This window comes from Peromyscus leucopus, chromosome 9, assembly GCF_004664715.2.
Source record: "Peromyscus leucopus breed LL Stock chromosome 9, UCI_PerLeu_2.1, whole genome shotgun sequence".
Taxonomy (NCBI): domain Eukaryota; kingdom Metazoa; phylum Chordata; class Mammalia; order Rodentia; family Cricetidae; genus Peromyscus; species Peromyscus leucopus.
The window spans coordinates 106,783,466-106,798,480 of record NC_051070.1 but is presented as its reverse complement, the minus strand read 5'-3'; the positions used below and the strand labels follow the sequence as shown (position 1 = coordinate 106,798,480).

The window sequence follows — 15,015 nt, the reverse complement described above, 5'->3', positions numbered from 1 at the left end:
CAGCTGTTCCATACAGGTGAGGAGGTGCACAAGGTCATTATCATCCAATGGAAGACTGTGGAATTTCCAGTTATCTGACCCATCACCGAGAACTGTCATTTACCACCTGACAGCCATTCCTGTAGGGATCCCCAGTGTGGTGGATCAGTTCATCTTCTGGCACAGCCAGTTCATCTTCCACATTCTTCCTTCTACCCATTCTCTGTCTGCTTCCTCTCTAGCTGGACTAGAAATTGAGACAGACACAGGGTGTGTGTTGCTGAGGAAGAGCCCTTTAAGATTCTGAGGACAATGGCCTAAGAATGGTTAGAGACAGCTGTGAGATCTCCACGTGCTTCACAAGATGCACTTCTAAGAGCACACTGCCCTGATCTGACCAATGAAATAATTTGATTGATTCTCAGATGAACATGTAAACTAGATTGAGAAAATCAATTTGTGAATATTTTGATAAAATTACCTGGATACAGTGTGTGTATGAGGTGGACTTCCTATGTGACTGTTGGTTGGGAGACACTGGGAGCATCAATGCCAAAGTGTTCTTAAAGGCTGCCTAGAACAGAATTGACTCAAGGGGAAGTCCTCACTTAGAGTACAAGCCACAGCTTCCAGTAGACTTTCAAGAGCCTAGAGAGCCAGCCACGCATGATGGTGATCTGGGTTGTTTGTTTGTTTCAAGTTGTGTCTTCAGGCACATGAGGTGATGAGGCTGTTCTTTTGCTCCTATCTATTCATTTGAGTGGCTCATGAAATGACCTGAAAACTCTTAAGTGTAGACGTAAGTGTTTCATGAGAGCAACGTAAGATGTCCGGGAGTGATATCAGCTGACCTATACACTGGAGCTTATCGTCATCAACTACTGAACTATGCCCGTTATAGTTGGCAAACAGCCACCTTACCACCGACGACCCACAACAGTGCCTGACTCACCTTGACACCTCACTCTGTTAGCAAAGGATCTAATGTCCTGCTTCTATCAGCAGGAATTGCCATTTGTTGAAGCTGTCAATAATTCTGTGTTGCCAAGACCAGTGGTCATATCTCAGTTCTTGTCCTGCTTGGCCTTTTGAGAATGTTTGACTACCCCTATCTTGCAGCACCCAACAGGTTTCTAGGAGCTTCCCCACACCCGCAGCATGGGCTAGTTAGTTCTCTGTCTCTTCCTCCTCCACCTCCAGCGTGCTCATCCCTATGTGTGTCCTCTCTGAAGGTCCATGTGCATACAAGGCATAGCTCTGCACATCTTTTCCACATGCACGCATTCACCTGCTGATCTTGTCCACTCGCTTGGTTTGAAATACTACTCCAAATTGCATATTGTCAGGATCTCCCCCTTAAACTCAAAAGTTAGCATTTCTAATGGTCTACATGATGTCCCCTGGCCCACTCCAAATTCACACATCCCAAACAAAGCTCCTGGCAGTCAGCACGGCCCCCACTGCAGCTCCTGACTGTCCCCACTTCGTTTTCCAACCACTCAGGACTTCTCTAAGTCTTCCCTCTCCCAAACTCCTCACACTTGTCATCAGATCCCATCACCTGTACCTTCAGCATCTGTCTGCTGTCTGGCCATTCACATCACTGTTCCACTAGCTCTGACCAGCATTGGTCCCCTGGCTCGCTGCAGCAGGCTCCAAACCAGTCTCTACTTTTGCCCTTGACCTACGATTGTCTATTCCTGATCTTATTGCCACGGTTATTCTTCTCAAAGATAAGCCAAGTCCCTCCTTCCTCCCAGTTGCTCACAAAAATGGCGCCATTCTCAAGATTCCCCCAGGACGTCACAAACTCACCATTAAGCCTGTCTGTTCCTGATAGTTCCCTGCATGCCAGTGCATCAGCCTTTGCCAGAGCCCCTAAGCTGCCTGTGGGGCTGCACTTTTGCCCCTGACCCCAGAAATGTTTCTTCCCAGTCTCCTGCATGGTGGGTCTGTCACTGACCAAGTCTTAATTCAAGTTTGTTTTTCTTATTAAGCTTTCCCTCATAAACTCAACACATAGAAGGGAGTCTGAAGTTGTTTTGCTTGTCACTTTGTTGAGCACCAAACACCACAAATCACAAGCTATCAATATTTTGAAGAAATTGGTCAGACCATTAAATCCATATTTAATACAAATTTACTGAGGAAAATTCCTCAGTAAATACAAAATTCCTGGGAAGGTAACTGCCTTGCCCATATACACTTCCGGACAAAACCAGTCCCATCCTATTCTCACTCCCATCAGATGTAAAAACATCTGCTGATCCTAGATTGGCCCCCCAAGGAGCTGGCCCCTGCAGAGGAGGTGCTAATTTAGGGGCAGAAAACATACCCTTCTCCAGCAAGATGACCCACACGATAGGCTTTTACATTGCCATCTAATTCACACACCACTCATACTGAATATCTCTTATCCAATATCTTAGAACCACAAAAAGCTCGGGTTTTGGATATTTGGGGAATTTTAAATATTTGCATATATATAATGAGGTGCCGGGTCTGGGACGTAACTGTCACCAAGAAATTCATATTGGCCTCTTGACAGTCAGTGTGACTCCCATGTCAGCAGGCTCAATGCATAGATCCTCTACCCAAAGCCTGGAGACCATTTTGTATACACAGTATTTTTAGTGTGCTTGGCTGGACTGTGACTCCTGTGTCACCTGAGGTAACCCGCAGATGCTTCTACTTGTGACACCCCGTTGGTGCTCACTGGTTCAGATTTGGAAGAGGTTTGGATTTCCTGAATAAGTGTGTGTAGACTGCATTGATTTAGTTTCCGAACATCCAGAAACACTCGTGGCTGGTGCACACCCCTTCCTGAGGGCCTGGTCCAGGCTGTGCTGGAGTTATTCCTTCTACAACAGGGGATTCTTGCTATTCAGATCTGAGACTGTGAGAGCCTTGGGGTGGGGTAGGGGGGGACTCCAGGCCTGTTTGTAGCCATCAAATTGAAAGCAGAAACTTCTGGAATAAGATGAAGGACAGACATCACAAACAAATGGCTGTGCCCTTGGCTTGGCTCCAGAGCAGGATGAAGACGGAGCAGGGCCAGAGTGCACCCTGACCTGACCTTACCTTAGGTTGAATGGGTCCTCCGCGTGGCCTTTTCCTTTCAAGCTGGGTTGGAAAGTGCAAAAGCTAAACAAAAAGAGAAAGTTTCATGAGCAGAGCCACTGCCCTCCCCCAAGATTGCTCTACACCTCTAGACCCCCATCCCTCATCCCACCCTACCCTGCAGTCCTGATCACCAGACCTCGGGCGCCTCTGAGGTACCCCTTTGGCAGTCTCTGACATCACACATGGTGGGTTCATTAATAGCAACAATGGCAAAAACCAAAAGTTACTGCATTAAGGGCTTGCAGGTCCTTTTTAGGACCTAGGTACCTTCTATTTCCATGACCATTGTGTAACTACTTTAACACATTCCTTGTATCACTGTGGGTTCAAAGGTCATCTTAAGACCCCTAGAACACTCAGTCCATGCGCTCAGCTAACATTTGAATCTTACATGCCCCCTCAAAGACCCTGGGGAAAGACTTGGCTCCCAGGGTGCTGCTATTGGAATGTGGTGGGACTTCAGGGAGATGGGATGAAATGAAGGTCTTTAGGTCATTGTTGGGCCTAGTCTCAAAGGGGACTGTGGGACCCCAGATGTCTTCTTTTGCTCCTACCATGAAATGATGCCTTTGCCACACACTGTTAGCATGATACACTGGTTGACAACAGGCCCAGAGTGATGAGGCCAACTGATCAAGTACTGGGACCTCCAACATGTGACACCAAATAAACCATCCTCATAAACTGGTTATCCCAAACACACCATCAGAGTGGCAGAAAGGAGGTGTGTAAGGCTTCTAGATAATAGCAAGAAACTTGGGGTCATACCCAGAAGCTAGAGGAGCACATTAGACAGTGAACCCCACGTGTCTGTTCAGCCCACACAGATCATATGGGTTTTAGGAGGCAGCTGACCCAAAGTGAGTCACTCTGGCAGACACAAACCTGTGTACCCATTTTCCTCCATTCCAGTCCAGAGTCCTGGATATGGCAACTGGCCCCGGGGTCATTTACCAGCCAGGGCCACCAGAAAGGCAAAGCTGGAAGCTCCCCAGGTCAGAGATCAGAGGTCACCTGCTCCCCCATCTCTGTTTGCTCTGCTGGTGACCAGGACCCTGCCCTTCTCTCTGCCTCGTTCCTCTGTGTCCATGTCTCTGTAGCTTCAGTAACAATAGAAATAAGTAACTCTGTGTGTTAAGGACTCAGATGCGGGCTGGCCTTGCTTAGACGGATGGTTTCATCTATCTGGAGAAGAAAGGGAGTTGAGGTGCAACAGCAGCCTTCTCTTAGGAAAGATGCTTCGGCATGCAAGTGCGAGTCTGTGCTTCGGAGTTCTTCCCAGTAAAACAGGAGATTGGAATGACTAGAACTGGCCATTGGAATCCAAAAGAGAGACTAAGCCAAGCGAAAACACACACACAAAGAATGACTTGGAAAATTAGAAAGTGCAGCCAAAATGTTCTAGAAGGCCCATTGCACGACCACCTTCTTAAAGAACTGTGTCGGCACGGCTCCTGCCCTCAGTCACCACCGGCCCTGCTGCCTCAGCCTGCAGAGACGAGGCTCCTGTTTCCGTTTGTACTTTGTCTCAAAAGTCAGGAGGCTCTTCCTTGTACCTCACCTAAATTCTGCTTGCTGTGGCTTGGGAAGCCTTTCCCCGAGACTAGAGGTGGGAAATCTCCATTTCCCTGCCCAGGGTTTGGGATCGGTTTCTTGGAAACGGGAACTTATCAGGCCCTTACCTCTTGACGGCTTTACTCCGGTCGTTATTGTAGAACACTAGGAGCGTGGAATACCCATTTTGGAAAAAGATCTCCAGGGCGATGTCCTATACAGAGAAATTACTGTTATGAGGAAAGGTGACTCCTGGAATTGAGGTGCTTGCGGGTGACAGAGCAGGTGGCCACTTGCCATGTAGGTTTCTGTGGTAGGAAACCCTTATGGTTAGTGCAGACCTCTCTCTAGATGTGAAGACCTTAATGGTGGGTGAGTGATGAATGGTGAGGCAGGGGGTGTGGCCACAGATAACACCTGCAGATGAAGCAGGAAGTGAAGGCTTCATTTGCAGGATGGGTAAAGAACAGACAGAGAGCATGCTCAGTTGCACACTCAAATTGCATGTGACATCTCTGGGTCATAGGCTTTGTTTCCTAAAGCAGGAATCAGCTCACTAGAAACCCCAGAAGCTATGGAGTTGGGCTGACTCTCCATCTGAGCACCACTGCACGTTTATCATCTGTAGACATATTACCACGAGGCACTTCCCACATCCATGTTGCCAAGTCATCCAGATGTGGCAGCACACTGTCACACCTAAATAAACTCTACATGGTTCTATTGCCTTTTCCTTCTGCTATTTTCTTTCCTTTCTTCTCCTCTCTCTCCCTTCCCTCTGTCCCAAGCTATGCCTTTAACAGACTTGGAATAAGGGACACCACAATGCCAGACATGGCATCAGGGAGAGAGAATTTCCGGGGTTGGAGGGAGGTCCAGAGAGACTGAAGCCTGGACATGGAGGGCCGACTTGGGTCTGGGGCTGTGCATCCAGCAGAAAGCACCACTTGCTTCTCCTGGTGGCCAGCAAGTTCTCCCAGCCCAGGTCTCCCAGCAGGAGAGGTATTTGTACGGGGACCTTCAAGACCTCTACCAAGACATGTTAGAGTGCTGCAAAGAGAAACGGAAATAACGAGAAGACAGAGGGTGGAATCCAATCCTTGGAGGTTACAGCTTACTCAGATCCTTAGAGGGACAGGCTCTCACTCTCCCAGGAGGACCCAGAACTGGATAATAAAAGCTTCTCCATCAGCCAAATTGCCCCTTGGCGACACAGATGCTCCCCCACCTCTGAATTCCACAACCACCTGGAAGCAATCACTATTTCTTGGGACAGAGGAAACACACTCTCGGTAACACTTGCTATGCACATCATCTGTGAGGCAAGCACAGAAATCCAGGAAGGTTCTATGTGTCTGACATATGCTCAGTGCTGTATGTACAGTGTGGAAAAGGCAAGGCAGGGTTGCCTCTCCCTGCAGGATGAGGTGACCTGGAGAAGTGACCAAGGGAGCCAGAGTGGGAACGAAGCCCGGGATCAGGCACCTTGCCTAGGAGCTTCCTGGTGGGGACGTCTTCCGTACACTGCCTCCCTCCTCACTTCCTCCTCTCCTTGTGAAAGAGCTCAGGTCAGACAAAATAAGGAACACATTCTTCAGGCAAAGTAGCAACAATGGAGGAAAAGGACTTAGGAGAGACCTAGACCCTGGCCGCCAGGGTAGCTGGAACTCTAGAATTTCCTCCCTTGAAAGGCCTCCCTGAGTTTCAGCTTTAGGGAATAATGAGACTCCGGCATGAGGCTTCCATGAGGAATCCAAGTGTTCCACACACCCTAAATGAAGCCACAAGTCCAAGGAGCCCTTTGAAAGTTCTTCCAAGTCAAATAGTGTTCCTCTCTGCCCTTGGGAACTATTCCAGAACCTACAGAGAGAGTGAGGGATAAGACTCCTACCAGGCTCTCGTCTCCCTGTGTCCTGAAGCTGCCTCGAAGGCCTGGGAGGCAGCCCTGCCCTTGCTGAGGTCAGGCTGATGGCAGTAAGTTGGGGTGTAGGCCACTGGGCCCCAGAGCTCTCTTCCTCCTGCCCAAGAGGCAGGTGATGCTTCTAAATAGAACGTTCTCGAAAGAAAGCAGTGCAGGAGAGCATGGCTGAACTCATTCTCTCACAGGAGCCTCCATCTGTGCTCAGCACGGGAGGAGCCCTGGTAATCAGTGGGGAGGCTCTGGAGGTACATCAGAGGAGAAAGTCCTCAGGTCCCTAAATCACTTGGCCTGGGAGATAGAGGAGCTCAGAGCTAGGCAAGTTCTGGAGAAGGTCACGAGAGGGACTGGTGACAGGTGTTCAGGGTCACCAGCTCTATGTGATGCCCCTAAATTCCTAAATCTCCAGTGTGGTTTTGTATCACAGGAAAGATACTGAGTCCCGGAAAACCCAGTGAGCAAGAATAGCCCACCAGTTAATGGCCTGGCTGGAGAGCCTGCCAGAGCCCCAAGTCAGTGAGGGACCAGATGACGCCCAGGGAAATGATACCCATGGTTTCTCCACAAGAGTCCTGAGCAGTACCTAGGAGCCAAGCGGGGTCACCGACAGGTATCTCTGATGATGCCTGGTTCACCTGTCATGATGAACAAACCACCCCCTTACACCCTGGGTGGGTCAGAGCCCCTCCACTAACCTGCAGGAGAAAGCGGGCCTGCCGGAGCTCTCTGAGGTCGCTGTAGGCATGGCGCTGGCAGGAGTGGTGGTCGGAGGACCTGTCTTTGCTGCACATGTTGAAAATGAAGGGGTCGCTGATGCTGAAAAGGAAACACGATATGTGGTGCACACTTATGGACAGCCGCAGGAGAAGGCGCTGCTAGGCTCCTCCCACCCACCGCCCTCTCCTGGCTCCTCCCACCCACCGCCCTCTCCTGGCTCCTCCCACCCACCGCCCTCTCCTGGCTCCTCCCACCCACCTCCCTCTCCTGGCTCCTCCCACCCACCGCCCTCTCCTGGCTCCTCCCACCCACCTCCCTCTCCTGGCTCCTCCCACCCACCGCCCTCTCCTGGCTCCTCCCACCCACCGCCCTATCCTGGCTCCTCCCACCCACCTCCCTCTCCTGGCTCCTCCCACCCACCGCCCTCTCCTGGCTCCTCCCACCCACCGCCCTCTCCTGGCTCCTCCCACCCACCGCCCTCTCCTGGCCCCACATTGTTCAGGGCTGCACTGGAGAAGGGCTGTAGTCTTGCCTGCTGTTCTGTTGGCCTCTGCTGATCTGATGAGCCGAGGGCCAGAAATCTACTCTGTTCTGCCCTTGAAGAGTTGGCTGAGTGCCAGCCTCATCAGGGAGTCATGTTGACCCCAGGGTGCTGAGCGGGACTGAGTGTGTGAGAACAGTCCCTGCATTCAGAAGTCTGAAAACTGGTTACACCACATGGTTTTTGGGTACTTTGGACCCACTCCTCCTAGTTCTGTGTCTTTAGTGGCCCTGGAAGCACTTCAGATGGACCATCCAGAGCTGTTAGACGTGCTTTTCTGAGATCGAAGTCCACTGAATTAGAAGACACAGTGTCATCACGCGGATGAAAGAACTAACTGGAAATCTTTGAGTTTGCAAGATCCAGGCTTGGTTGAAAGAAGGGAGCACCTTCTAGGTTCTCTGAAGCTAGACCCTTGGAGGGCCAACCAGCATCCTACCAAAGAGCAGAGCAGAGCCACATGCATCCTGGGGCCCACCTCCTGCAACATGGAGGGGTAGCCTGTAGGACCCAGAAGGTAGAATGGGACCACAGAGATCTCAGGAGGCTTTCTACCTGTCATCCGTCTAAAGGTTCAGAATGATCCTGCATCCTTGAAGGACGTGTAAAGGGCAGAAAACCTCAGATCTGTCTGAATACTCATTCCCAAAGAGGGCATTTTGTTATTTCAGTCACCAGTTCACCTTGGGGCAGGACGGGAGTTTTCAGCACCCATACATATGGGGCCTTGGGAAGTAAAATTAACTCTCTTTACAGACACATCCATTTCTGAAAATCTAGGTCATGTAGCCAGTATTTTGCATTTATTTAGATTTTATTTGATCTTAAACTGTGTGTGTACCATCACAAACTTTCTGACCATTCTGATAAATTTTCCCGTTAAGATGAGTAACACCTGCCCTGTACATCAATGCTACAGAATTCATGGTCCAGTTACAAGCCTTGAAAGGCCAGAGGTGAAGGAACCCTGACCAAGATGGGGATAAGGAGGAGGAGACTGCTTCACCTTCCCCTGGTGTTAGCTCCCAGTGAAGTCCATGAGGTCTTCATACCACCATTCTGTAGCTAAGAGGAGTCAGACTGTCACAGGCCTGGCGGGAGTTTCTAGTCTACTCAGTGGCCCAGGTTCCATACTGTAAAGAGCTCGGACTTTCATGTAGAAGGCTCCCGCAGGGCAGGATGGAAGCCTGAACTCTCCGGGTAGCTTCTTCTACAGACAGCTTTGAAGACACAAACCCAGGCTCTTTATCACCCCTCCTGGCCCTCCTCAGAACAGCCTTCCTGGACCCTCTGCTCTGAGCCACATCGCTGTAGGGCTAATCAGAGAGAAATGTGGTTTTGGTTTTGGCCATGAGGCTTTAATTCAAAGCTGCTGCTGGCTGAGACCCATTGCACGTTTCTGGTGCCATTGCGGGTGTAAGTTGAGCTGTTTCTAAATATTTCTGACTTTCAGAGGGGCAATGGTGATAATTCTAACTCCCACCCTTGGTTTAAGCCAAACAGCATCCAGGTCAAGATCTGGTGGGAATGACAAACCACTCATTTTTTTTTTGTGCCCCCACAGGCCCCTGCTATGAGACCCTCAGAAAACACCCGCTACACCTTAGAGGTCCTCCACAGAGCTGTTCAGCACCTCCTGTGCAGGCTGGGCAAAAGCAGAGGCTTTTGCTTATGGCTTCTGTCCCCTGATGCTCCCCTGAACCCTGTGAACTGAATGGTGGGGGCTTTGGGGAGAAAAGAAACAGCCATTTTCTCACGCCTACCGGAACCGCATAACCATAGAGGACAGAATCGACAGTCATGGATCCTCAGAAAAGCTAAACTGCATCCATTGTTGAATTCACTGATAGAAGTTCAAGTTGAGGTCCATCAGGGACAGTATTCATACAGGTGCCACTGGGTGCTTTGGGTAACAATTCATCTTACACATCATGCTAAATAAATCAGCACTCAGACATCCAGGGTGAATGGGAAAGGAGAAGGAGGCGTCTGGTGCCTGTTCATCAATAGGTGGACCTGTTGTTACAGTTCAGAGGATGCTGTCCAGAGTTCTACTTCCTGGCAGCCATCTTGACATATGAAATTGTCTAGAGTGACCTTGGTATAACTCTTAATAGTTACACTAGGGAAATCCACTATGTCAGGTAAATGGTAGTCGTGACACTGAGCGGCCTGCTTTTGACAGCTGAAGTAAGTTTCGAAATAAAATATCCTCCAGTTTGCTCCTATTTGAAGTCACTTGATTTTGTCGGAATGACACTTGAAATTTATGGCTGGAACCTCTCAGGGATGGTATACTCTTCAGTGGTCTCATCTCTTTGTGTCTTTTGGAGCTACCAAGCATGAGATGAATGTTTAGTAACTTTGCAAAATTGAATTCAACAGAAAAATGATGCTCAACACTGCCCATGGACACGGAAGGAGGATCGGGTTTAATAACTAAGGTTCCAGTGGATGCCACTGTTATGGGGTAGAATTGTGACTTTCTAAAGAGATCTGTTTATGCCAGAATATGACTTTATTTGAAAATGGGACATTTATAGAAGTTATACACTTAAAATAAATGAGATGGGCACTAATCTAAGACAACCGATGACATCATAAAAGGGGAGATTGGACACAGAGACACACAAGGAAGACGATGTAAAGACAGAGAGAGAAGACAGCCATGTAGTTGGTGGGATGTTATGTACAAGCCAAGAAATTCCAAGGACTGACCAGACACTAGAAACCAAGGGGAAAGAAAGGCTTCTTCCCATGAGCAGCCGAGAAAGTGGGTTCCGCTGACACCTTGATCTGTCCTTTAGGCTTATAAGGCTGTGTAATTATAAAATTCTGTGGTTCTTTTAGACCACTTAATTCCTCACAGCCCTAATGAACTAACACAGGCCCTGAACTCCCAGGCATGGAGGGAACCCAGTATAACTAAGAGTTTCTCAGGAGCTTCTTCAGTTCTGCAGAAGATGCCTAAGTCCAGTGATGGGGCACTCACAGTGTTCTTGGGTTTATTTGGGGATTGTTTTTATGGTATATCAGTGAACCCCTTCCAAGGTTTAATGCTCAGCTGTGCTCAACTTGATGGCTTTTAGAGAAGCATTTCAGGGTTGGCCTGGCTTTATTTTTAACAGGCTTATTTATGTATCTTCCTTAGTCTCCAGATCAAAATAAGGCTTAAGCCCCATTGATCTGACATGATCTGTGAGCCTGGCTGGGAGAGCTGCCTCTCTAGTAGTGCCAGCACTTTCTCAGGCTGTAGACAAGATCAGGCAGGTGGGGTTGGGGGGGTGGCTGTCGGATTAACAAACATTTCCTTCGGGTGACTAAAAATACCCAGGCCATTTCCTGAAGATACCCAAAGGTAGTCAGTTGATTCCACTCTGCCTGCATTCTAGAAAAGTATATTTCCAGACAAGGAAGTCACTCTTGCCATTACAAAGCAAAATGCCTGACTGTTGGGCTTCTCTTACAACTGCAGGGATAGACAACTTGATGATTAAAACAAAGCGTAGCTGATCAATAGGATCTTATCTAAGGCCCGTTCAATCCAAGCTCAGATGAAGCGTGAAGCGATGGGTTATGCATGTCATTACATGGGCATGCTGAGCAACTAGAAAGAGCAGAGAGCTTCCATCAGCTTACAAAGACCAGCCTGCAGACCCACTGTCCGTATTGATCAGTATCCATAAAACATGAGCAAGAAGATGGGATGAGTGTGCCAAGTATTAATTACACTCCTCCAGCTTTGGAAAAGCATCAAAGACTTGTAGTAATAGGAGAGGTTTCGATATGAATAAAAGATGGAAATTAGCGGGGAGAGGAGGTCAGCAAGGATAATAAAGCAAATTTCAACCCTAATCTAAATTGGATGGGCTGGCACACACTCTTCTACACACCCTTTAACTCCGGCTTTCTGACACAAGCTGGAAATCATGACAACTGGGAGTTAAAATTCTTACTACTGAGAGGTCAGTACTGAATTCTTTGCCAACATTCAAAAACAATGGTTTTCAAAGTATGGTCCCCCATGACTATAGAATCAGCCTAAGCTAGGAGCTGGCAAGATATCAGATCCTACTAGATCTACTGAATTAGAAACTAGAGAAAGGGCAGAGTCCGGAACTCTGTTCTAATGATCCCTCCAGGTGACTCTGGGGTAAGCCACTTGCAAAGTCACTAGGCTAAGAAGTTACTTGGTTACCATAGGAACCTTTGCAACCGTCAGTGAAAAAACTCTCTATCCATTAAGTGCAAGGACCATGGAAAACACACAACTTGACAACCTGCAAAACACTGTCAGTTTGAATTTGAATGGATGTCCTTCCAGAACACAGAGTGGTCGGTAAGAGCTAGTTGAATCCTGAAAGACCAAACATTTGTCACTATGGAAAGGCCTTAGGATTTCCTGCTGGCGATGTCTGCTCCTAGTTGGGGTAAAGATGGGAGACTCCAGTTTCTTTCCTCATTTGGTTGCTTTATATTGTTTACTCGAGATAGGATTCTCACTTGTAGCCTCTGCTGGCCTCAAACTTGGGATCTTCCTGCCCCAGCCTCCTGAGTATTGGGATAACACAAGTGTCACCCAACCTGGACCTGGATGATGGTTCAAAAGTCCTATCCAAATCTTACCCATTGTTAGATCTTAGCCACATCCTCAGGCAGCCCCCCTTATCATATCAGTACCAGGATACCTCCCAAGTATGGTCACGTAAGTGCCCCTGCATCATGTATGTTTTGCTCCAGAATGATAGTGTGTGCCAACCTCTTTTCTAAGAAGCCTGTCTGCGCTGGCTATGGCACTCAAATGCCTCTGCATGAAGGGCCAGCAGCCATTGTTTCATGTAGAATGATGGCCAAAGCCAGCCAGTTGTTGACCGCGTAACCTGATGTGATTGAAGTCTGATATCTAAATAACCCGAGGGAGGTCTTCAAGCGCTACAAAACATTTCCTGGAAGTAGAGACCTGAGGGACTGCCAGGCAACATGTTATCCAGCCCAGAAGCTGGCTTTGGATAGCCATGGCCACAGGTTCTAAACCCTCCGTAAACAGTAGGAAGAGGAAGAGAGGGCATTGGAAGGAGGCGGGGCTGGAGGAATCTGCGGGGAAATCAGAGAACTCACTTGGATAAGCAGTGGCGGGTGCAGTAGACATCGCCTGTGGGAGACAGAGTAAAGTTCTCACAGACATAGAAGTGTTGCTGGCCAAAGAGCAGGATCCCTTCTGAGACCAGGTGGCCCTGCACAATCACCAGGGGGACCTTCTGGGACACCTGCAGGGAGAGAAGGTGCTAGAGTCAGACTGTAGGCGTGGGAAACGTGCCTATGCTTCTTGCGAAGATCAGGGGGCCAATCACCAGCCACTCACAGGACATTTGGAGGTGACAGCGGTAGAGGCTTGAAAGAATGACAGGCCGACTATCCCAATCACAACCCATGTGGCACACTTACACTGAATCCCCTGTGTAGTAGTTTTTCATCTTACCCAGTGACACACAACAACCCTGATCTAGCCATCTGGGTGACATTTAATCTCAGCACTCGGGAGGCAGAGGCAGATGGATCTCTGTGAGTTTGAGGCTAGCCTGGTCTACAAAACAACTTCCAGGACAGCCAGGGCTGTTACAGAGAGAAACCTTGTCTCAAAAAACCAAAAAATATTATAATTATACCATTTCTCCCTTTCCTTTTCTCCCTCCAAATACTTCTATATACCCCTCCTTGCTCTCTTTCAAATTTGAGGCCTTTTTTGCCATTAAATTTTGTTACATACATGGGATGTATACGTATATACATATATATTCCTAAATACAACCTGTTCAGTCTGTGTAAGGTTACTTGTATGTTTTCAGGCTGACATTTGGTATTGGATAACCAATTGGTGTGCTCTTCCCTGGGGAAGACTATTTCTCCTGCTCTCAGCTTTTCCTGCCTGTCTCTGGCCCCTCTTCTGCAATGTTCTCTGAGCCTTTATTTTGGGGAGTGTTTTGTAGATGTATCTGTTGGGACTTACTGCTGTAGTTCCTAAGTCCTTTCTCTTACATTAAGCCCCTTAACAAACAAAGCATTCCCCAGTTCATAATGAGGCAAGTTTTACTGGGGACAAGCAGTTGTCCAGGGACTATCTGGTAACAGCCAGTGAGTAGCTGAGCCAGGAGTCGAACCCAGGTATGTCCAAAATGCAAGCCTGGTACTGCTGTCTCTGCAAAACCAAGACAAGTGTGAGTACAGGATGTTCAGCGTCCATGTAGACACTTGCTCCTGGACCACAGCCCACACTCCTTCACTGACAGGGAGCACATGGAGCAGGGTCATATCTCTTCCCAATGACAACTTGCCCCTAGCAACAGGTCAACATGGAGTCATGAGGCTAGGGCCCCTTTGTCTCAATTCAGAGCCACTACTTGGGTGTGATCAGCTGAAGGCATTGCATTATAGCTGTACCAGGCCAGCCTCGACTTCCCCACTCCAAAATACTTGCTGAGAGCATATCCACATGGAGATCCTAGCTAGCATTCCGGGGATTCTGACTTGTGACAATGATTCAGATTCCAGCATGAATGAATGATGAATAAAACCCAAAGGAACTAAGAATATGGCCAAAGTCAGTATTTCTCCAGGTATTGCCATCCTTACAAATGCTTAACCGAAAGGTAGTGGTGGCACACAGCTATAATGCCAACACTGAAGTATAAAGGGGCAGGGGTGTGGGGGAGACATTAACACAAAGACAGAATGTGGCACTTACCTGCAAATGCCAGTACTGAATTCTGAGGCAAGGAAGGTGTGTGTGTGTGTGTGTGTGTGTGTGTGTGTGTGTGTGTGTGTGTGTGTGTCTGTGTCTGTGTGTGGGGGGGGGAGGGGGACACGGGGATGGATCTGAAGGCTGAAAGTGTCATACACCTATATTCCCAGCTACTGGGGAAGCTGAGCCAGGAGGATTAGTTGAGAAGCTTTTTTGAAGCCCAGCCTGGACCACAAATGAGACCATCTCAAAAAAGGAAATAGTAAGTAGACGTCTCGCCACAGTCACCAGCATTGCGGTTTGTTCCAGCAAACCCATGCTGAGGCTCAGTCCACACAGTGACAGTCTGAGCTGGTGGGGCCAATGGGAAAGGCACTCAGGGCTGAGGGGGCCCAGGCCAGGAATCAGGGAATGGCTGTCTGCCTCCCAAAGGTCTTCTGAATG

At 48.6% G+C, this 15,015-nt stretch overlaps 1 protein-coding gene across 2 annotated transcripts in view; it reads right to left on the bottom strand.

Moving 5' to 3' along the window:
- Wdfy4 (WDFY family member 4) overlaps window positions 1-15,015 on the bottom strand; it is a 249,093-nt gene that overhangs the window by 61,484 nt on the left and 172,594 nt on the right. For both annotated transcript variants that reach the window (XM_037208721.1, XM_037208722.1), the window contains exons 44-47: window positions 12,951-13,099; window positions 7,270-7,390; window positions 4,785-4,870; window positions 3,061-3,123 (exon numbers count right to left, since the gene is read on the bottom strand). In XM_037208721.1, coding sequence (XP_037064616.1) covers window positions 3,061-3,123; window positions 4,785-4,870; window positions 7,270-7,390; window positions 12,951-13,099 — 419 coding nt within the window. The remainder of the gene's footprint in view (window positions 1-3,060; window positions 3,124-4,784; window positions 4,871-7,269; window positions 7,391-12,950; window positions 13,100-15,015) is intronic.